This window comes from Diplotaxodon limnothrissa, linkage group LG22 (genome assembly GCF_057381915.1).
Source record: "Diplotaxodon limnothrissa isolate DT_005_m linkage group LG22, D_limnothrissa_male_GT1.1, whole genome shotgun sequence".
In the NCBI taxonomy this organism is placed as follows: Eukaryota; Metazoa; Chordata; class Actinopteri; order Cichliformes; family Cichlidae; genus Diplotaxodon; species Diplotaxodon limnothrissa.
The window spans coordinates 17968616-17991599 of NC_140616.1; the positions used below are offsets into that span (position 1 = coordinate 17968616).

A 22984-nucleotide genomic window follows, 5' to 3' on the forward strand; every position below is an offset into this window, starting at 1 on the left:
GAACAGCCATGTAAAGAAAAAACAAAGTAAACATTGTTTTTTACACATTTCTTCTCCTCCCACAGTTTTGTTTCTAAAACTGACTGCGAAATATCTTCAAGAAACCTAAGAAGTCCAGTCGCTTTTCTTTCCAAGGTCCTTAGAAACTGAAGCTACAGTTCACATAGGCTCACCAACATTGGACAACAGAAGAGTGGAAAAATGTTGCCTGGTCTGATGAGTCTCAATTTCTGCCCCAACATTCAAACTGTAGGATCAGAATTTGACATAAATATGAAAGCATGGACTCGTCCTGCTGTATGTTAACGGTTCAGACTACATCACATACTGAAATTAATGACAAAATTAAACATAATGTAGTTATCAGTGAATCGCTGTCGGAAAACCTTGCTCTTTTCACTTAATTAAAAAGCCCAAAGGGAGCACAAGCCAAACTTACAAAGCAGTTAATCTTGAAACTGTGTTTGTTTTTATACATTTCTATCTGAAAATGACAAAGTAAAAGCAGGTGAATATATTCGGTTAAAGAGAAAAACCCGTAAACGCGACCGATAATAAACCACGTGACTTAAGACCAGCATGAGTCCTGCAGTAATTTCCAGATTAATCTGGATCTTTCCACAGAAGCATTTTGTTTGCATATTTAATTGAGCGGCTCTGTTTTGTCTTTATCCCGATGATGTTATGGGAGGGGAAAGCATGTCATGTGGCAGTTTGTGAAGTCATTTGTGTCGGTTTTCTGTAATGACTGGTGATTCCCACACAACACGTGACCACGCTGTGTCGAAAACGTCAGGGGCCGCTGTCCAGAACCCAGCGCGAGCACAGAGGAGGAGGAGGAGACGGCGAGAGTACAATTCGGCAGTTACTTCGGAGTAAACTTACCTCAGGTAAAAAGCTGTAATGTTTTTTAATGAGTATTTTGTGTTTTATTAGTAATTTTTCCCCTTTATTAAACACGTATGGATGATGAGCGCCTTTTTCTTTTTTGTTAGCAATCGTCAGCATCTTGCCTATCGCCAACTGTCAGAGGAATAGAAAGCAGTAAATTCCAAAAACACATGCTGTTATTTAGGGTTATTAGTTAATCATTTTGTACCCAGATACCAAAAGGTCTGTGTAACTGCAATTTGGCTTTAAAAGGAGCTCTCGGTGTCCTCAGCTTGGGGGCGAGGCGTGTGGTCAGCGTCCGAAAAACGTAGCTAACCCAGATTGGATTCATCATGGCGAGGCTAGCTCGGTGCTGTCGGGTGTCTGTGGCCCACACGCTCGTAGTTTATCCACGCTCCGACATTAATGGTGGTCTCGGCAGCTTGGGCGTAACATTCGTGAATGCCATGTAGTAGATGGTAGCAGTGTCGCATTTATCAGCGCTGGTGAGGCCTGCAGGGGATGCGCCTAAATACAGGTGCAGCATTAAAAAAAAAAAAGAAAAAGAGACCGCTCGATGCATGCTTTCGTTTTTGGTTTAGAGTCGCTCACCTCATCTAAACATGTCGCGTTGCTCCACTTTTAGTCCGGATTTCTGTTTGAGTTTAGTCTTTCTGACATTTCGGTGTTTTTATCAGTGAGTTTGCGTCGTATTTATGAGTATTTGTGGTGTTTCTCAGTGTGTGACTGAGCAGATATCGCAGTATTCATAGCAGTGGCTTTATTATTTAATCACGAGGATTCAGAAGGTAGAATCCGGACTGAGTCGCATGAAATCGCTATCTTTCTGTGTCATCATAGTTATATATATACAAAATTATGCGTTTAGTATTTACTGGTTGTGCACACCTTGACAAATATTAAGGTGGGTTTTTTTGTTTATGTTTTTTGGAAGAAAGAAACTCTGACTCCTGGCTCCCTCCAGCTTAAACCGTGGGGATATACTGCTGTATCCTAGAGTCGCCTTACACGAACCAAGGCTCTTTTGCTCGTTATGTGAATGTGTAAACCACTGTTCTTGCACATATATGTAACAGGTGTTGAACAAAATATTTCAGAGGGCTGAGCATGAAAAATACAATGTGAAAAAAGGAGAGGCTACAATAAAAACTATGTTATCCTGATATGGGCGGCTAGATTTGGCCTAGACTTTGAGATATGTGCTCTAAAACTGTGAAACTATGACTGTGTTATATTACTCATGTCCTGTTTCTAACCTCCATGAATAATTCACACACCTTTAAAATATACCCAGTTTGGTAAAGAAGCGACATCTTCGGTTGTTTTTGTAATTACAAACCTCCAAATAAATTATTGACAGTTTTAGTTGTCAATTCTTCATTTGACAGGGGTATTGATAAAGTACAGAGAAAGACAAAACCATGATCCTGTGATATGTGGAGAAAAATATTGTACAGTTGTAGGTTAACTTGCTTAGTAAGTTAACTTGCTTGAATGTTGAATGTAAAAACTTACAGCCACAAATGGAGAGATGCCAAACTGCGTTTCATTGTTCTGCTAACAGTGACAATAAAGATCTATCTTATCTGTCTTATCTATCTTATCTTATACCTTGATTACTGAATTCTATATGGCTGTAGTGTTTTACTGATGATGATGAAATATTGTAGAGGAGTTGCATTAAACATTTGGAGATGCATAAGATTTGGCCACACAACTAACAGTTCATCTCTCTTGCCAGCACCACCTCCTGAAACTGGCAACCCCGCAGAGAGTGAATATTTGATTTTTAACTCTGAGCTAGTAATAAATAGCTTTCTTGTAGTTGCAGTTTTGCTACAGCACTCTATTGTCTAAGTTACATTAATTTTGTGAGCTTAAAAACTCAGTATCTCATTATTATGTTGTTACAATATTAACTTTCACACGGCAATGAGAGCGTATTACGTCAAATGAGAAAAACGGCTGAAATATATAACTCTTAATATAGAACTATGAGAACAAAATAAATATCATTATAATGATGTAATTTTTCTACTTTCAGAAGAAACTGAGTAGATTTTTTTTTTTTATGCCACAGTGGTGGCAGTCTGTTGCTATTCTGTGCTAACCTACCTACCTAAAGTGTATCCATCTGCCACAAGGCAAGGTGTCTGCAGGCTTGACAAAGTCAAAGCTGCTGCTGACATGGTATGTCACGATGACAGTATCATACTGCTGCCCTGGCTGGCTGGTAGGAAGCAACTCAGTGTAGGCTTCTCTCAGCCAAGTGGTCCAGTTAGCTGTTCGTTAATAGGACATGAACAGTGTCAGCTGAGGGGTTTGGTTTAAAGCACAGCCGTCTCTGTAGTGGTTTTAAAGCACGTGGGGTCTTTTTATGTTGCAAAACAGGCTTGCAGCAGAGTTACATGAACACCATTTGACTGTGAAACAGCATTTATTTTGATGATATCACTTAGTCATGCTACAGCGACTAAAAGAAAAGCAAAGGGTTCCTGCTCAGCCAGTTACATCTTTGAGTTGAAAACTAACTCAAACTTTAACTGAAAAGCTTTTGGGTTTTCTGATTTTAGGAAGTGTTGAACAGTTTTATTGTAGTGTTGTATGCTTTGTTTTTAAATATGTTGGACTTTCAAGTGTAGCACTTCTCATTTGAAGTTGTTGCAGTGCCAGATATTTCACCTCCATACTGGCCCCACTGTTTTGTGCAGCTGTTCCTGTTTTGTCACTTTGTCTTCTTGTGTGGCTCAGGCATGTACGTGATGTTTTGAATGTGGGTTTGTCGATGTATTGTGGTAGCCTAATTGTGTTAACTTGGCTCTCTGTCTAGCCCACTGAGTTCCTCCGTTCAACCTAATTCCACTAGCGATAGCTATCAGCAGAAGCCAGGGATAGCAGCACTGTCTTTATCCACGGCGATGGAGCGTCTGTCCTAAGAGGATTTGAAATCTCTCACGTAATGCTTGTAAAGCTGTACAAACCATGCCTCAAACTCACTCTAAAAAAAAAACAACTGTGACTATACCAACCTCTTTCCCAGACGGTGAAGTGAAACTGTTGTGGTTACTGGTTGCTGAATTGAACTTTTGAACTTGAAGGTTAATGTGTATTTCTGACAATATTGTCGTGTTTTTTGAACTCTGTGTTGTTACTTTGGATTATAGGAGGTAATCCATTCTACATAGCCACAAACAGAGCAGTGCAGATAAATTCAGAATCAAAAACACAGTGCGAAGTCACGGCTGTTAAATGTAACATGAATATAAAAACAGCTGATGTTTTTTGAATTTATGCAACTGGGAAAGATAAGTTTTACTGAAGTTTTATATAGATAATCATTTACATTAAGCTGTTACAAATTAATAGAAAAAGATCCTGAAGTTTTAGCTTTACTCAAGACAAGCAAGTGAGCAGTCAGCTACGAGGACTTTGAAGCTGCTTTTTTTGTGAAGTTCAAAATTTTCTCTCATGTTCTCAGTTTTTAATGTTCTCTTTAATGATGGACTTCAAAGCCTAACAAGCTCCCTTTTAAACAAAAAACCAAAAAAACCCAGATTAGTTAAAATCAGTAACTGATAAAATGGGGATGTGTATAGCTTTGAAAAGTGTACATGAAGTGTCCGTGAGTTGCACACTCACACTTTTTGTAAACATTGGACGGGGTGGATATCACATGCTTTGGGTGACTCACGTAATTAGTTAAGGCCTCTTTGGTTATAGTTTCACCAGGGCTACTTTAATTGACTAATATTTCTGTCTATACAAGGGGAGGGTAATCTTTTTATGTAAGCTAACATTGACCACATATTGGATTCTTCAAGAAATCTAACAAAAATATGCTACTGGGTGTATACTGCATCCCTCTTATGCAACCATTGTTGTTCGGGGAGGGATTTGACTCCTCAGATAATGATTGTAATCTGTTATGGTCTTAATGCAGACTGTCACTGTGAAGCACTGCCAGCTTGTTTGTCTGCAGTGTCTCACTGCACTGTCCTACTGATGGACAGATAGGGATCATGAGGATGCACACTGGAGTCCGGATGCATTTGCCAGAGTGAAATGGAGCAGTGTTGCATAACACTCACCATTAATTCGGTGTGCCCTGAAAAGAGAGGAAGGGGAAAGAGTAAACAACTTTTACTAGATTGATCTGGAAATGAATGGATACTTCCATCCACCTCTGTATTTTTTTTCAGTACTCAGTGTATTTGTACTGTTTACAGTTTTGTACACGTAGTAGGTGTAGTCTAAACACCACAGGCTTCTCTATTATTATAAAGGTAACCTGCAGTCTGCTCCACCATTGCTTCTCATTGTGCATTTTTGTATGCATTTATATTTGGCTGTAAGCAGTGAAGAATATGAAACCCACGCAGAAGTGCCTGTGTGCAGTCCTTCAATAAAGTAGCAGCACATAGCCCAACCTTCTACGTGCCAGTAGTATGCTGACTGAAAAGTGAAACTAAAAGTTGAAAAGTGGGCCTGAACAGCCATCATGTAACAACTAAAACTGTACATATCATCTATTTTCAGTGACTTACTTGGACTGACTTGTATCATTATTTCAATTCTTTTAACTCTTAAGTGTCAGAAAGTAGTGTAAAAACATCTGAACTGATGAGTGTTTAGAGACAGCTTTTTATTCATTTTTAAGGTTGTAGGTTTCAGTCATTGCTGTAATTCTGTGTAGAATTGTAACAGGGCTCCTTCCTGGTTCTAACAGTTTTTGCTGCTCTAAGCTTCTTGTGACAAGCACATTAGTTTATTAAAAAATGTCAGCTAGCTACTACTGCTGGGATGTAATATTTTCACAGTCTGTGCATGCTTATGCTGATGTTAAACACTTCTAAAAAATGCCTTAGCCGTGCAAAGCTATCAGAGTAAAATTCATCGATTTAAACATCCAGGAGGTCACATCCTATTGAAGAGCTTCTTACATCACACCACATGGTTTTTTTTTTTTTTTTTCTGACTTTCAAAAGGAGAAAAAGAGCCATGGAAATGCTAAGTGGAGAAACTAGTCCAATAGCTCCCAGGAAAAGAAATAGAATTGGAAAAACTGTATTCCTAATTTGATTTTTTTTAATCCATTTACGTTAAAAGATTTTGAAAATACTATTTAATTTTTTATTTTTTTGAACCTGAAAATGTTTTTACTGACTTTTTTGTAAATCCCTTTTGTATTTGAACTATTTATTAATGGATTAGTAGTTTGAAAAATGTATTTATAAATACTCTTTTTATTGTCCATTAAATATTCAAATAATGCATTACTTGAATGTCTAAATAAATAGAATACATTAACAGTTAATTTGCTACTTAATTTACTAATTAATATTTTATTGCACAATTTAGATATCCATTCATTCATGAAAAGATTTATGTCAATGTGTATGACTCCTGGTCCTCCATAACCCAGTTGTAGCTTTGTAAGAATAGAGCTATAGTCCTAACAGAGGGTGATTTTCTTCTCTTGTATACACAACCACAGTGTCACCCTAAAAATAAACCCGATGCAGTATTTCCAGAAAAGGACATTGTATCTGAAGCTGGCTATCTCCTGCTGTTTACTACATGTGTGGCCGAAGGCAAATGTGGAGGATATCTCATCTTGATTCTCATTGATTGGATGTGTAAAATGGTTTAAGTGATGCAAGGATAAGATCCAATGATGGAAGAAATATTCATTTCTAAGCAGTGGCATTTAAATGTCATGCACTTGATTTAAAAAAAGGTTTCCTCTCTCTAATCTCCTCTAGAAGCCTCCACTCTCCTTGTTTGCTTAAGGTCAAATTAACAGATTAGAAAGTAATTTATTATGGGGAAGAGAGAACGTTTTCCCAATTTAAGGAGAGGACATGAGGCAAACGTTAACATAATGAATAGCACCCCAGGTGTTCTTTTGAAGTCAGCAATTGACTCAGTGGCTTTTTGGCTCCCTGCCCTTTGAGCAAGTTCTCCTCTGGGGACTTCAGGCCTTATTATGAAACCTGCACAGCACATTTGGAAGATGGCGACTGCTTGCCTTGTGCACCTCTCTGCGGAGTAATTTTGTTTTCTGTTGTGGAGCTCTGTGCTTTTAGATGCCTTGTTAGCATTATAGATTACAGATTACAGGATATAAACCTGTTGACCCAAGTTGTGCGGGGAGCCCAGGTGGGAGGAGGGTCACTGCAGTAATGGCCAATATGTCAGGTTGCCTCCTGAAGCAGATTAATAATACATACAGTTACCAAGGCGGCGCCTGCATCCATGGAAACACTTTCAGCACCAGTGTGTGAGCAATGTTTGTACTGTAGTTTCTTTTCCTTTTTCCTCTCACGTCCATGACAGCTTTAAGTAGATATCAGGGTAACCGGTCATTCTTCTGAAAGTTTTCGCTCAGATCGGATTTATTGACAAAACCTCATACATCTGTAGTAGCAAAGATTCATCTGTTGTTTGTGTAAAGAAAATAAAATAAAAACTCCTTTATTTTACCTACTTCAGATGTCTTGGTAACAATAATACACTATCCCTTTAAGAGTAGTAGTGGGGCTACTCAAACAATGTTAGTGTACTGTCATTATCTGGCTAAATATGTGTATTGTCAAATTGTCTTTCTAGGGTCTGCGGTCTTTGCCACCAACTTGTGTAACATTGTGACATATTCCTGTTTTTGTTCCTCTATGTTGGTTTGTACTTCTGTATACTTAGGACTATCAGACACTCCTCCCCTTATCTTTCTTCACAGAGGAGTGTCTTGCAAGTGTCTTGTCTAGTGTTCAGACAGTAACCTTTCCTGACATTAACTCATACTGCACTACAGTGGTTCACACTGAAATACCACAGTCTGAGGTCGTACCCTTTGGTCTCTTCCACCTCTGCTCTGCTTCAGTGGCACAAACAGCCTTAACAGAAGACATGTGCTTGTCACCACACCTATATATAAACTTAGCCTGGCTTTTAATACTGTGATTTTATTTACCTTTATGATTTACAAAGTGCTCTGACAGAGGCAAAGAGTAGATTTAAACAGACTGAAACATTAAATTCAAACAAATGTACAGCTGAAAGAAAAAGAAGTTCACCCTATAGACATGAGGTTACTGAGTGTGCAACACCTGCTTCAAACACCCTTGTGTACTTAGTGGTTGGACCACACCCAGCTCACTTAGAGACCAGCTACACACCTGTGAAGCTGTGAGTGCCTCTTTCACAGTTACAACTAGAGCAGGGCAATATGACCAAAAATATTTATCACGATATACATTTGAAAATTTGCGATAACGATATAACTGATGATATAATTGACACTAGACAAAATACTTTACAACTCCTCAACTTTATTAGTGCAAAAAAAACAAAAAACATCAATGTATTTTCAATTAAACAAGCAGCTTTTTAAGTGCATTAAAGTTATGTAAAAAATTAAGTGCAAATGCAAATTCCTCGCTGACAGTTTAACCAAAAGGCATTTCCAGTGGAAATTGGCCGACATATCCTCAGCATAACCATGTATAATATCCACAAAACTTAAAAAGAGGTTATACACACACAATACGGTAATATTATGTTGAAGCACAGTACGTATCACTCCGCGAGGCTCCTGCCTACGATAGCTGTAAAGCTCCGACAATCCATCAAGCGATGCGGCTTCGTAGCTTAGCAAAGTCGTACTGAAACATTTGACAGATTTTCGAGCGCCGTGTACCACATAAAGTCATTTCGAGGTCAGTAAACACAACCAGAATTCATACATAAGGCACACGGGATTATACGGGGCACTGTCGATTTTCAGAAAAATCAAAGAATTGATTTTAAGTGTGCCGTATTTTCCAAAAAACACAGTAATAACGACGGCCCGCTAGCATGCTCTACCAAAAATAGTGCTTTGTTGTGTATCTGACGGATGAAAGCCAAACCAGTTTCACACCACTGAAGTTGCAGCATTTTTACAAACCAGTTCTCGTTCATCCGTTTCATTCAACAATCCACTTTCGCTCTTCTCATTCTGCGTCGCCGCCATGTGCGCATGTAAACAAAGGCACTGCGCATGCGCGTTTTACCCATATTCTATCGCGATATTTCATTTTCTTATCGTTGCCCAACATTACACCGGTATTACTGTGAACGGTATGATATAGCCCAGCCCTAGTTACAACAACATAAAACAGTATGTTTGTAGTATTTACCACTGATGTAACTGTCTCAAGAACTAGATCTTCATGTGATGGCACCCAGAGGCAGACATTCAGCTGCCTCAATGATGCAAGCTAACACTAATTCTAGGCCTGCTCTTGCTCCGGGTAATGATAAAATAGCTGACTTTTTGCTTGTGAAACAAAACTTGAACATCCTGTTGGTCTGCCTAGTGCCTTTGCCTTTCCCTTTGTTGAATTTGTTTACTCGCCTCTCTCCTTTTAATCAAGCAGATGCGGTGTTTGTGTCTTTGCCAGTTTGGCTGAGATGTTGGTGTTATATTATGTGCTTTTATTCTGTACATATTTGTAAGTAGCTACATTATATTTTTGCTTTTCTGCTTTTCAGAGATTGTTGAAGCAGAGTGAGCTTTTCTCTACATCATGTCCCAGGACAAGAGTAGGTACCCCATAATGGGTGAGACCAACCCACTTCATAATGATGTCTATGGACCCCCTCAGCTAGGGTTCGGTGTACCCCCCCCAAACTACAGCCAAGCCCCAGGGGGGCCCTACCCACCTGCAGCCGGATATGGGCAGCCCGGATACGGACAGCCTGGCTTTCCCCAGGCAGGCCCAGGCTTCGCTCCCGGTCCCTACCCTCAGATGCCCTATCCACAGGGACCGTACCCTCAGGGGCCATATCAGCAAGGACCTGCACAGCCAGGCTTTCCTGGAGACCCCATGGGTGAGTGGTTATACTAAAGATCATTAGAAAACTAATAGTGTGTCTGTGTAAAGAGCTCTTAATGAGCAATAAGAGTCAAAAAGTCCACAGATCTAAATATTCACTCTTCTCGTACTTTGCTAACAAAATGACACATGACAGTCAAAATGTGCTAAAACATCATGTGTTCTTCCCTTTTTAATCCCAAATTATCATGCTCTAATGTTTTCGTAGCACCACCTGTAGGTAGCCCTGGTTATCATGGTGACGGGCCTCCATCTTATTACGACAACGATGAGTTCACCAACTCCGGATTCGAGGACAAGAACATCCGACAAGCCTTCATCAGAAAAGTAGGTTCCTCTGTTTCTACCAGATGAATATAGAACATAACTGACGTGAACACACAATCCAACCAAAACAAGATCCCTAATCAAAGTAATTTAATTCCTCCTTATTTCCAGGTCTTCATGGTTCTCACTGTGCAGCTGCTGATCACTTTCTCCTTCGTTGCTGTCTTCACCTTTGTCGATGAAGCCAAGTTATTTGTGCGTAAGAATACGTGGACGTACTACGTGTCCTACGCAGTCTTCTTCGTGTCTTTGATTGTCCTCAGCTGCTGTGGTGACTTCCGCCGCAAGCACCCCTGGAATTTGGTTGCTCTGGTGAGAACTTTTCCAAACTCCTTCCACTCCTTTAACAGCTTAGACAGTTGTGAAAGGAATGCTATGTATACATTCCATTCTGCAGCTGTATTTTTGGCTAGCTGCAGGCCTTGATTTCTGGAAATGGACTGCTTGCTGCTGAGCTTTTCAAATGTATTTTTAAGACCCATTAAGTAAGTGCCATCATATAGCTGATACTGCCAAAACTGGACATCTCACATCAAATTAATCTAGATGAATTAAACATCAAAACAGGCCAGATGGAAATCACACAAGGTTGTCCTGTTAAGATTGATTTTATAGTAATAATAAGAGGTGACCTATCTCACACACAAAGCTGAATGTTTCTTTGTAAACAGTTTTATAAGTAATTTGTCTGTTTTCTTTCGTACAGTCCATCCTGACGTTGAGTCTCTCCTACATGGTGGGTATGATCGCTAGCTTCTATGACACAGACAGCGTCATCATGGCTGTGGGCATCACCGCGGTGGTCTGTTTCACCGTCGTCCTCTTCTCGCTACAGGTCAGCACGCGCAGACAGCTGCTTCTGTAAATGCGTTTGAGTGTCCATAAAAGCATCCAAACATCATTCTCTTAAGAGATCATTTGTTTGTTTTTGTTCGCACTGTGGTGTTTTACCCAGTCAATAACAAGCAAATACTCAGACTGTGTATAAAAGCTCCTTCAGAATTACATTTCTTTAACCGTAGAGTGCCGTGTCTCCCATTTTTAAACGTCTTGCTTTTAATTTTCTTCTGTTCTATTTTCTTTTTCTTTCACAGAGCAAGTATGACTTTACTTCCTGTCGGGGCGTGCTGTTCGTGTGTCTGATCGTGCTGTTGCTCTTCTCCATCCTGTGCATCTTCATCCGCCACAAGATCCTGCACATCGTCTATGCCTCACTGGGAGCGCTACTCTTCACTTGCGTAAGTGCCGCACATATATCTCGCCTTCTATGTACAAAAAAAAAAGAAAAACAAATACTTATGAGTTTGAAGGATTGTTACGCATCCAAGTGGTTTATCTGTCAGCTTTTTGCATTTCTTGACAGTGCCCTGCTAAATGGTGAGAAATATTTGGCTTGCAAGGGTTACAAAGTAAACTTTTACAAAACTGAGGTCACTTTTAAATATACATGACAGTATTAACTAAAGCAAAACGATATACCTTACATTATCATGTTCAGTGTGCAAATGGCAGTTTAAGGCAGCATACACTGATGAGGCATAACATAATGACCATAGACAGGCGAAATGAGTAACACCAACTAACTCTTCATCATGGCACCTGTTATTGGGTGGGATATATTAGGGAACAAGGGAATGTTAATCTCTTCAAAGTTGATGCATTAAAAGCAGGAAAAATCAGCAATTGTAAGGATCTGACCAAGTTTGACAAGGAACAAATTGTGATGGCTAGACTGCTGTTTCACAGCATCTCCAAAGCTGCAGCTCTTGTGACGTGTTCCCGGTCCACAGTGGTCACTGTATTAAAAACAGTCCAATGAAGAAACTGTGTTGATCCAGTGACAGGGTCATTGTTGTACATGTGGAACAAAGCTTGGCTCGTGTGGTTCGATCCCACAGACGAGCTACTGTAACTCAAACAGCTGAAAAAGTTGATGCTGGTTCTGACAGAAAGGTGTCAGAATACACAGAGCATCGCAGTTTGTTGCATATAGGGCTGCATAGCCACTGATCAGTCAGGGCGCACATGCATCAGAACGGCCCTGGTCTGATGAATCGTGTTTTCTTTGACCTCGTGTGGATGGCCGGGTGCATGTGCGCTACTTACCTGGCAGGTGGAGGCGATGTGATGCCTTGGGCAATGTTCTGCTGAGAACCCTTGGGTCCTGCCATCGATGTGGATGTTACTTTGATACATAACACCTTCCTCTGCAATGTTGCAGACCATTGACACCCTTTCATGGAAACGGTATTCCCTGATGGTGGGGGCCTCTTTTGGCACAATAATGTACCCTGCCACAAAACAAAAATGGTTTAGCAAAAGTTTGAGGAGAACAACAACGAGTTTGACTTGACTTCCAAATTGCCCAGATCTCAATCCAATCAAGCATGTGTGGGATGTGAGGCCCCACCTCACAGGATCTGTTGCTAACATCTTGGTGCCAGATATCACCACACAAAGGGGTTCAATATAATATTAGGCAGATGGTCACAATGCAATGCCTTATCAGTGTATGGTATACAAAGTGTACTAATTCCATCTTTTGTCTGTGCAGTTTTTGGCTGTTGATACTCAGCTTCTCCTGGGAAACAAGAAGCTGGCCCTGAGTCCAGAGGAATACATTTTTGCCGCACTTAACCTCTACACTGACATCATCAACATTTTCCTCTACATCCTGGCAATCGTGGGACGCTCCCGCGAGTGAGGCAGCACCTAGAGGAGAACAGCTGGGAGATGGGGAACGCCTCCCTTTATTTTGAAATGTTGCTAAAATGCCCCTTCTCGTTGACTTCATTACTTTATTTGATCCCCTTTTGTTTCCTCTCCCATCACACAGAGTTCTATTTTTAAGAGGTAGTAGGTGCTGAGGAGATGATGCAGCTGGTCTTGACAGTCAGCTGAGAGGGGCACTATTTATTTAGTGGAATAAAAAATATTGCAATTAATGACAGAGCATAATCATCTGTCCTCACCTTTGACCATTGTGCTTGCTCTAACTGTCCTCTGCTTCTATTAACACAGAAGGCTATGTCTATACCTACACCTCGACTTCTCGTATGGCAGAATTAAACATGCAGGCTCTGCTGCAGAAGTTGAATAGAAAAAGAGCAGGAATGATTATGCCGACACACAGATGAAACCAGCTTTGCCTAAAGAGAAGTTAGTGTTAGGAATGCCATCTTCCTTCGACTGTCTGTTTTCACAAACTTTGTCTCTCCCTTTCAGCCTGCTGGTGTAAAGTAACTCTGCATGGCAAACTGGAAACACAACTAAAGACGTGGTATGGTTATCTACAGCTATAAGAGGAATGCCTCTAGCTTGCTTGTCACAGCTGTAAATAGTTGATGTGTTTTACTGTATATGATGCCAGTATCCCCCCTACCTCTGAAAGATGTGCTGGAGTAATTTATATGGATGTGTCCAGCAACGAGTAAAAGCTGTTTTGAAAATGGTAAATGTTTTGAATGGCATAAGAATGAAGCTTGTTGTTGGATGTGTAACATAAATGAACATAAATTATTGTATTATTACAGAATATCTTTTCAAAATGAGGATTTTTCTTTTTTGTTGTTCTAAAACCTGAAATGTTCTCTTAATTTTCCCGTTTCTTTAATTTACTCCTTTTTTGGGGGGGGGGTCATTAATGTGAATTAAAAATTACTCTTTGTATGGGTTTCTTTGTCATAACTAATATTATTTTTGGTTTTGCAGTTTTTGTCCATGTTTAAAAACTAATGTAGACAGGTACTGGGCTTTAAAGACATGAAACTTTGAACTTGTGGTAGATACTGGGGTTTCTTTGAATTTGGTGCAAGGTTTAGAGGAAACTTGGAGACTGTAACGTCATCACACAATAGCATTTTGAAACCATTACTTACTGACTGCAGGTTTTTTGTTTTTTAAAAGTGAAACTCACAGAATAAATCTTAACGCACTGGAAGCCAAAATACATGCAATGACATTGAAGTTGAATGAAACAATATTTTTATTCTCTAACTTGTTTTGATTTTTTTCACCCCTTGCATGACCCTTTCCTCGTCTGCATGTGTGAAAAATGTACACAGTACAGCTGTTCTTGTTTTGGGGACACATTGGTGTATTGAACCCCAATTAGACTATTTTTAAAATTCCTGTGTTTGTATTCAACTAACATGTCTGTATATAGAGCTCCTTAGTGGTGTGTATAGGTAAAGTAAGTTTTGGGCTTTGTAGGTCTGTTCGCATTGTATATTTGCATCAAATCAAACTTGAACTAAACCCCCCTACACAGCTGTTTGGCTTTTCATTAAAATGGATACAGTGATTAACAAGTTTGAGCTCTGTGTGTTGATTTTTGTGTTTCAGTTGTGATAAAATGATCACGTAAAGGAAATACAAAATTCTGGGCCTTATTAATAACACTTCTGTTTTAAATAAAAAAAACAAAGCACAGCCAGTGCAGTAGGTTGGCTCTGTGGAAGACTGGTTCTGCCACTAAAGGGAGGAAAATATAAACACCAAATTTGATTTGCCTTTTGGAAGTAAAAACATTTTGTTATATTAAAATTTCAGTGTTGGTATCACAAAGTCTTTACAAATTAGAGCTGAGCCTTAGTACTGGAAATGGTGAGAAAATGAAAACATTTTTGAGTAATCAAATTTTACTGAAATGGTCTTTCTTTTTTTTCTTTCTGTTTTTTCTTTTTTTTTACCCTTTCGTTTAGTCAGTGAATTTATTAAATCCATTTTTCAGTGGTGGAAAGGAGCTTCCATATTGCTCTGGTTAACTTCACTCAAAAAATTGATGAATAAAAACCTTTGTGCTACCCTGACATCCTAGAAACATCACATTTCAGGACATTTTTTTAGTATTTCAGCAAAAATTAAAATAATAAAAATTTTTTAAAAAAATAAGTGTATTATGTACATAATAATGATAACATATTATAATCACCCTTTTAATGGTCTTCTTGGTCAGTTTATTTACACAGTTGCATTGGGGGGGTATTGAAAAAATTCCAACAGTCATAATTGAATACATTATTTTAAACATGAATTATGCACTCGGACACGAACATGTCTTGCTCCTGCTTTATGCTAATTAAAAACATTTATAGTGAAACTGTAATTACCAGGTAAAGCACATACCACCCTGTTTTTCAGCTATGATTTATTTATTGTAATATTAAGTTGTTTTACGCTATAAATAAGCAAAAGGGCTAAATATCATGCAGTGCTGTGCACGCGCCCGTCAGTACTGCGGCTCGTGCTGCCGCCCCACCTATGAGAGCGGAGCAAGGAGGAGAAACTTCGCGCGTCAGTTAAGCTGTCAGTTGCTCTTGTGGTCAGTTAAAGAAAACAAGGTGGTGTCAGGATAGAGATGAGTGATTTCGAAGGTAAAGCGATGTACATTAAGCTGGAGAGAGAAATTTACACTGATCTAAAAAATAACCTGGAAAAAAAAAGCTAAACAACCGTTGGTTTCATATTTGCCAAAGGTTTTAAAGTAAATGTTCAGTATTTTACCCCTTAAGTATAACCTCTTTGTGAAATATTCTACCATCATCTTAATTTAAACATTAAAGCCTCTCATATTAGCCTAAATAAGTCTTTATTTAGGTTAGCAAAAAAACTAAGCTAGCGTTTCCACTTGGCTACCTATCGGGCAGGTGTTCAAGCTAGCCAGAAAACCTTACCTGCTTAAATTTAACCTCAGGTTAAAGATGATTTATAAAAGTAACTATTTATTTATTTTGTACTTATTACCAGATTATAACCAGAGTAAGTAAGAATATTATAGAAAGGTAAAGTTATTACAAGTTTACATGACTCTAACGTTTCACTTTATTACGTGACAGGGTTCAGCATCGAGAACATGATTAATGTGAAACCGCTGAGAGGAGGTAAACCAGCTGACGTTTCACTGCACACTGATAAACTTCAAAACCTCGAGCCTGATACGGTTCCGTGCGCTTCAGGTGGACAAATGCACGAGCCAAAGGTTGAACAGCTGATCGGAAAACTCGGGAGGCTTAAACAGGGTAATGTATGATTGATCTGTTCTATCAGATGTTTTTTGAATAGCTGCTAAATGTATTACTTACAGTTTTTGCCCGTTGCTTGAACACCATGAACCCATGCCTAGACTAAAGTAACACAAGTTGAAGCTTTTGTTACCATACCTCAAACACATGTACCCCTACCTTAAACAAAAGCGCTGCTTTGCACCCCAGTTCCAATTATGCAACACACCTACTCCTTTATGCAACACACATGGTCCTGCATGCTACACTCCATTTCATACATAAGACACTTCGCTCACAAAATGAAATTTCAGGGTGCCATTCGGAAAACACATGTATCCAAAATACAAAACACATCGGGTAATTGCAACCACTCAAATACACACCTGAAGGCACTTACTTGCAAAACCGAACACCAATTAGCCAACTACAAAAAGCCCTCAGCGTAGCCATTTCAAGAACTTTGCAAGCATGGATGGAGGGAGAGCAAGAGGAAGAGGAAGAGGTAGAGGAGGAAGAGGAGGAGGAGGCCGAAGAGGCCATGCACGGACCCATATTTCTGATGAAATAAGAGCAACTTTGGTGGACCATGTCATCAACCATGGCCTGACTATGAGGGAAGCTGGGCAGAGAGTCCACCCACATCTAAGCCGCTTCACAGTGGCATCTGTAATACGAACATTCCGACTAGAAAACAGGTATGTCTTCACCTCCATACCTTCTGCTCTACTCAGATGGTTTTATAACACTGTTCTACAGTATATCACATTACCATATCAAGTATACGGGGTGCTAATGCTCCTTTTGCAGCCAAAGTGGCTGATTCCTTATATTGAAGTACAGTGTTGTACAGTGGATGACACAGTACATACAGTAAAGTACTGTAAGAAAAATAAGCAAACCGATGACAATATCAAATTCAAATTTCAAATTCAAATTTTATTTGTCACGTACACAGTCATACACAGTACGATATGTAGTGAAATGCTTGGACAACTGCTCGTGACCTAAAGAAAACAAAAAAGGAAAGGCTATGAATAAGATAGGAAATAAATATGAAAAATTAAAAAGGGTAAATTTAACTAGGAAGGAATAAAATATAAATTAAGGTTAAAAATGAAATAACTGTACAACACAAATTAGAATGAAGGGTAAATTTAACTGGGAAGAATAAGATAAAATATATAAATTAAAGTTGAAAATAAAATAACTGTACAACAAAATACACAATACACAATATAGAACTATATAAGAATGTATGAAGAAATCTAAATATAAATAAATATATACACAATAACAGCAGCTGTACAAGTATTAACTGGAAATGAAGAATATAGTGACCAGTGTTGTGCAAAAACAATGTCCAGAAAGTCCAGTGTGTGTGTAAGAACCATATGTGTGGGTCAGTACTGTGTGGTGGTGTGATTGAGAGACCGTATCGCCTGCGGGAAGAAGCTCCTCCTCAGTCTCTCTGTGTTGGTCTTCAGGGAGCGGAATCGCTTTCCTGACCTCAACAGAGAGAACAGTCTGTTGTTGGGATGGTTTCTCAACAAATTAGCATATTTCTCCAGAATGACTCGAAGACCTTCTGGGGGAGGACGGCAACGCCTGTTCACACAACAGCAGGAACTTGCCGTTGTGGACCTAGTGAGGGCAGACAATGCCATCCGTCTCCACCAGCTACGACGGAAAATACTTGCAGACAGGCGAGTGTTCAGCAACATAGACCATGTGAGCATCACCACCATCAGACGCATCTTGGGTAAACACAGCATCACCATGAAGCAGCTCTACAGAGTCCCATTCGAGAGGAACAGTGACAGGGTCAAAGGACTTCGAGCTGAATATGTACGGGTACGTGTAACTGTCCCTTACATTTACAATAGAGTATTGGTGAAGTCCAGTTGCAGCTGAATATGTACCATATCAGTACCACATGGATCTATTCTGAGAGCTACACAGGTACCTGTGTGATGGGGTGAGGGTGCTGAATGTGTAGCACTGTAGTACAGTGATATGTTCCCCTTTTTTTCAGAGAATCTTGGCCATGGATGGAGCTGCACAGCCTCATGAATACATTTTCATTGATGAAGCTGGATTCGACCTGAGCAAAACAAGACGACGGGGTCGTAATGTAATTGGCCAAAGGGCAATTGTGCACGTCCCAGGGCAGCGCGGGGGAAACATCACATTATGTGCCGCCATATGCCTTCGAGAGCTTCTGCACCATCATGCAATACTAGGTCCATACAATAGCCAACACATACTCACATTTCTAGATGCTCTCCATGATATAGTTGTACAGAACAGACCAGATCAGCCCAGGTTTGTGGTGATATGGGATAATGTCAGTTTCCATCGGGCTGCTCTGGTCCAGGCCTGGTTCTCCAACCACAATCAATTTGAAGTGGTATACTTGCCCCCTTACTCACCATTTTTGAACCCTATAGAGGAATTTTTTTCGGCTTGGAGATGGCGAGTATATGACCGCCAACCACATGCCCGCATGCCTCTTCTGCAGGCAATGGAACAGGCCTGCGGCGACATTCAGGTGACAGCAATCCATGGATGGTTTCGACATGCAAGAGGATATTTTCCCCGGTGCCTAGCGGGAGAGGACATTGCTTGCGATGTTGATGAGGTCCTGTGGCCAGACCCCAACAGACGGCGGGATCCATGAGCCCACTTATGCACAATTGTCATGGTTTTTTGTGTTTACAGTATAGTGTTTTTTCTATTGCAGTATTATTGTGTTGTTGTTGTTTTTTTTGCTTTATCTGAATTCATGGTACTGCAATGTACAATATTGAGTAGGTCTATTTGCGTTTTTGGTTGTTTGAAAATGTGTCTCCTGTAAATGTGCCTTCTGAATAAACAATGGAAATCAAGGACTGCAGTGTTTTATATAAAGAAGACTAGTGTGTTCCCCCTGATCTGTCAGTGTTTGCATATGATGCAAGTATGTGTCATTTTGTCAACAGAGTTACATTTTGACAAAGGAATGTCAGGTTTTGACAGCAGAGTTTAGGTTTTGGGAGTAGAGTTTCAATTTGGCACAGATGTGAATGGTATATTTCCCAGTGTTGTGTCATGTGTACTTGTGTGTACAGTTTTGGCACAGAGAGCGGAGTTTTGCAAAATGTGTTCAAGCAGTGGGCAAAAACTGTAACAGGACGGCAGATATATAACGTTTACGGTAAGACTGTTCAGACTCAATAGCGACATCTACCGGTGATCCTTTTCTCCCCGGTTTTTTCAGACGAGTTTTGGGGAGACGAACAATGTTTCGCCTATAATAATAATGATGATACTACTACTACTAATAATAATAATAAAAATGATAAACGACTCTGGGTTTTATCGGAAGCCTTGTGGGCCTGGTTTTGCTGTGTTTGCAGTAAATTTGGCTTAATCGAAGGATTCGTGTAAAGCAAACGAACTCGTTGTCGTGTCTTTCCGTCTCGTGTTGACCTGCGATAGCGACGCGCATGCGTGTCGTTATACAAAGGCCTGTAGATAACTAATAAATCCGCCGTTGGCGTCATTTTTATCTGTCGAATAATGAGCTTATTCACTTGATCTGTAGGAGCACTAAGCATGTAACTAAGTACATGTGTTTAGTACAAACCAGTCCGTCTGTCAGCTCATAATGTGTCTCTATCCAAATGGGAGGTAGTCACAAGTTCCGCTTCCGGTAGCAAGCCCCGTATAATTTTCCTTATATTAGACAAAAATCGCGATAGCATGCGAATTTGTGACATTTTCATGTTTCCTCAAGTGATGAGACACGCGTACAACGTGAAAAACACGTTAACAACTTTTTTACGGAGGGATAGAAACGTTATTTATGCGCACCAATGAGAGCGCAGTATATAGCGATATGCTAATGAACACGCGCTCCCTTGTTTACTTTAACAGAAATATTATAGAATATAGCTCAATTTCTTTACAAATTTACATAACATCCGTGCTGTTTATAGCACTATAGGCAGAATGTAAGTGCTAAATATTTACACAGAAATTTAAAACCGTGAGTAAAACATGCATATGCGTTGTTGATAATGTCTCTGTGAACTATGGCTGGGTATCGTCAGTGAGGTATATCCTTACCTGTTACTCCATTTATGGAGTTGCAGAAAATGATGAATGGAGAGCTATGAGATATGATTAGTATCTCCCTCTTTCGGGGAACAGCAACACCCCTTAAGAGCCATTCTGATTAACTTGTGAAATGTAATTGTAATATTTTGCAAGGTTTATCCTGTCTTTGTATTATTTGTTGGAAACCTATGTTATGTAATGTTGTTGTGCTGTGTCTAAGGCATTGTTCTCAATTTAAGGTAAAAGAGCCCTGGAAGAAGAAATTGAGAAGACAAAGTCAGTCAGTGACTCACTGGAGAAGGAGCTGGAAAACTGTAAGACACGAAGTTAATCAGAATCAGAATCAGAATACTTTATTGATCCCTGGGGGAAATTATTTTTTGTTACAGTGCTCCATTTTAAACCAACATTAAGACAAGACAGACAATACGCTAACTAAGAATAGTACAATATATACATATATATACATACATACATACATAAGTCACTTATAAATAAATATTTGGAAAAGAAACATGTGTAGTTGTAGCAGCAAACAGTGTGTTAAGTGGATGCGTTGTACAGGGAGATGGCCACAGGCAGGAATGATTTCCTGTGTCGTTCAGTGGTGCTTTTCGGTAATCTCAGTCTCTCACTGAACGAGCTCCTGTGACTGACCAACATGTCATGGAGTGGGTGGGAGGTGTTATCCAACATTGTCTTAATAATAACATTGTCATAATGATCTTCACACAGTCTTTACTAAACCAGCAACTGAGATACTGTCCTTGATTCACAGTACAAACTAAAGTCTTCCAACTGGAGGCAATCCACAAAGAAAAGGAAGGTATGCAAGTGCTAGTGGCAAACAGTTGTACACGTATAGTTCATCATTTATAAGTGTACAGGCATTAAATGTGAGCCCACTGATGAACATAGTTGCTCGTCTGTTTCTTCAGAGGTGTGCAATAAGCTGCAGTTTCAGTGTGAAGAGTCTGAGCAGGACGCTGCCAGGTGAGCTCCGTGCTGAAAGTTTGAAGAGATTTACTGGATCTGCTCAGTCATAAGGAGCATTCTTTGCTGAACCATCAATGGGCTTCATTTGTGTTTTTTGATGTTGAACACTAGATGGCAGTAATCTGTCTTTTTTAGCATCCTGGATACTTTTTTTATTTTATTTTTATTTTATTTGGGGTTGAATCTTTATATAGTTAGATAATGTTGTACAGCCCGATACTGCTGTCTTAGCTTTTGCTTCTTCTTTCAATTGTGTTTAATTGCCCACAATCTGCCCATTTATTCAATTAAATACCTGAAAAGGATGCACCTTCCCACATTCAGTCAGTGTAAACAGGTAGTCAGAGATATAATGGTTTTTTATTTATGATTAGAATCTGCTTTTTATTACATTTATTGTTTGAAAATCTTTTATTAGTTTTAATCTTTTTAAGTTTTATTGTATTTTGTGTTTGTATCTGTGTGTGTGTTTCAGACATTTACAACTGAATAAGAAAAGTGAGGAGCTGCTGGAGCAGTATAGATATGAAATCCAGGATGTCAAGCTTAAACACCGAAAACTGCGGTACTGTTTAATAGTGCAAAGACTCGTTTTCTGTGAAAAACCTCTGGCTGTTGTTACACATTTAGAAACTCATGTTTCTGCAGGATGAGATTTGAAAACCAGCTTCATCAACTGATAGACCAGCACAAGAATCTGCACTATGTCTTTGTAAGTGTTTGTGCTAAATTCTCTCCACAACTCTTGTGAGAAGATTCAAATGTGACTTTATTATTATATTATTATTATGACTTTACTCAGACTCCAGAGAGACTCCCAGATGAATTAAAGAGTGTTGAGAATACAAAGAGCCAGCTGTTGGCAGCTGGTAAGCATCTCCGCACACTCTTCTCTCAGCACAAATGTTGTATGTGTGTGAATACAGCGTTTGTTTTCACTTTCCAGCACTGTCACTGAATTTCTTCTGTGTTTTGACAGAAAAGCTAAAGCTCACTCAGCTGCACAACCTCGATGAGGAGCTGGAAAAGATGAAGAACCAGAAGCAGGCTCAGGAAGCAGCTGCAGAGACTCAGGAGTAAATTTGCTCTGATTTAAAGAATCAGAGGTATATGCTGTGATTACACATCTGTCTTGTCCAAGTTCCAAGTTCAACTTTATCAGCCGGAATCGTTCAAACTAAGTGATTATTTATACCCCTGACATCCAGCTGAGATATCTGACCACAGAATTCTGGGTATTTTTGATGTTTTTTCTCATATCATATAATATATTTGCTGTACGGATAAATTCTGGTTGATCTCTTAGTGTTTTTCACATAGAGACATGCTATATACTGTCATCTGTTTGATACTAGGTTATTTATTGTGTTCATATATTTAAAAACTATAAAGCCTGTTTGAATTGTTGTAACATTGTTTTCATCACTCTGAAATCCTAAAAGTAGCACAACCCTTCCCTGCAGTTTACATGCACACCTGCTGTGTACATACATACATACAAATACATACATACATACATATGCACAGAGACACAGTCGCGTTCAATTTTAAAAGAGATTTAATGCAAGAGTTTGTTGCAGTATTTCAAACAAAATGTAATACTATCTGAGGTTTAAAAAAGAACACATTAAACCTGTGCAACAATGACTTCCCCGAATTAATGCCAATTGCTTTTTCTTTTTACTTCTTTTTTCTATTTTACAGACAAACCACATTCTCACATTTCAATTCAAATAATCCAAAATAAACACAAGGCACGTTCAGAGCGCAGTGAGGGCGATCACAATCTAG

General features: G+C 39.4%; 2 protein-coding genes and 1 non-coding gene across 3 annotated transcripts; all 3 read left to right on the forward strand.

Moving 5' to 3' along the window:
* The first annotated feature begins 801 nt into the window (after positions 1–801).
* On the forward strand, positions 802–14391 carry grinaa (glutamate receptor, ionotropic, N-methyl D-aspartate-associated protein 1a (glutamate binding)). Its single transcript, XM_085345757.1, has 7 exons — positions 802–890; positions 9424–9762; positions 9976–10094; positions 10206–10406; positions 10801–10929; positions 11189–11332; positions 12649–14391. The coding sequence occupies exons 2-7, from the start codon at positions 9459–9461 to the stop codon at positions 12796–12798; spliced, it is 1047 nt and encodes a 348-aa protein (XP_085201883.1). The 5' UTR covers positions 802–890; positions 9424–9458; the 3' UTR covers positions 12799–14391.
* Positions 14392–15453: 1062 nt separating this feature from the next.
* Positions 15454–22273, forward strand: LOC146609750 (synaptonemal complex central element protein 1). Its single transcript, XM_085346670.1, has 9 exons — positions 15454–15469; positions 15932–16114; positions 20437–20511; positions 20976–21023; positions 21136–21190; positions 21669–21758; positions 21842–21905; positions 21996–22062; positions 22173–22273. The coding sequence occupies exons 1-9, from the start codon at positions 15454–15456 to the stop codon at positions 22271–22273; spliced, it is 699 nt and encodes a 232-aa protein (XP_085202796.1).
* Positions 20184–20316, forward strand: LOC146609751 (U8 small nucleolar RNA). The gene has a single exon (XR_014905094.1). It is a non-coding gene; the product is annotated as a U8 small nucleolar RNA (small nucleolar RNA).
* Positions 22274–22984: the final 711 nt, after the last annotated feature.

Coding starts and splice junctions, on each gene's coding strand:
- grinaa (XM_085345757.1), top strand. CDS start 9,459: ATGTCCCAGGACAAGAGTAGGTACCCCATAATGGGTGAGACCAACCCA. Junction 10,930..11,188: donor TCGTCCTCTTCTCGCTACAG/GTCAGCACGCGC, acceptor TTTCTTTCACAG/AGCAAGTATGACTTTACTTC. Junction 11,333..12,648: donor GAGCGCTACTCTTCACTTGC/GTAAGTGCCGCA, acceptor TTGTCTGTGCAG/TTTTTGGCTGTTGATACTCA.
- LOC146609750 (XM_085346670.1), top strand. Junction 20,512..20,975: donor GGAGAAGGAGCTGGAAAACT/GTAAGACACGAA, acceptor CTTGATTCACAG/TACAAACTAAAGTCTTCCAA. Junction 22,063..22,172: donor GAGCCAGCTGTTGGCAGCTG/GTAAGCATCTCC, acceptor GTGTTTTGACAG/AAAAGCTAAAGCTCACTCAG.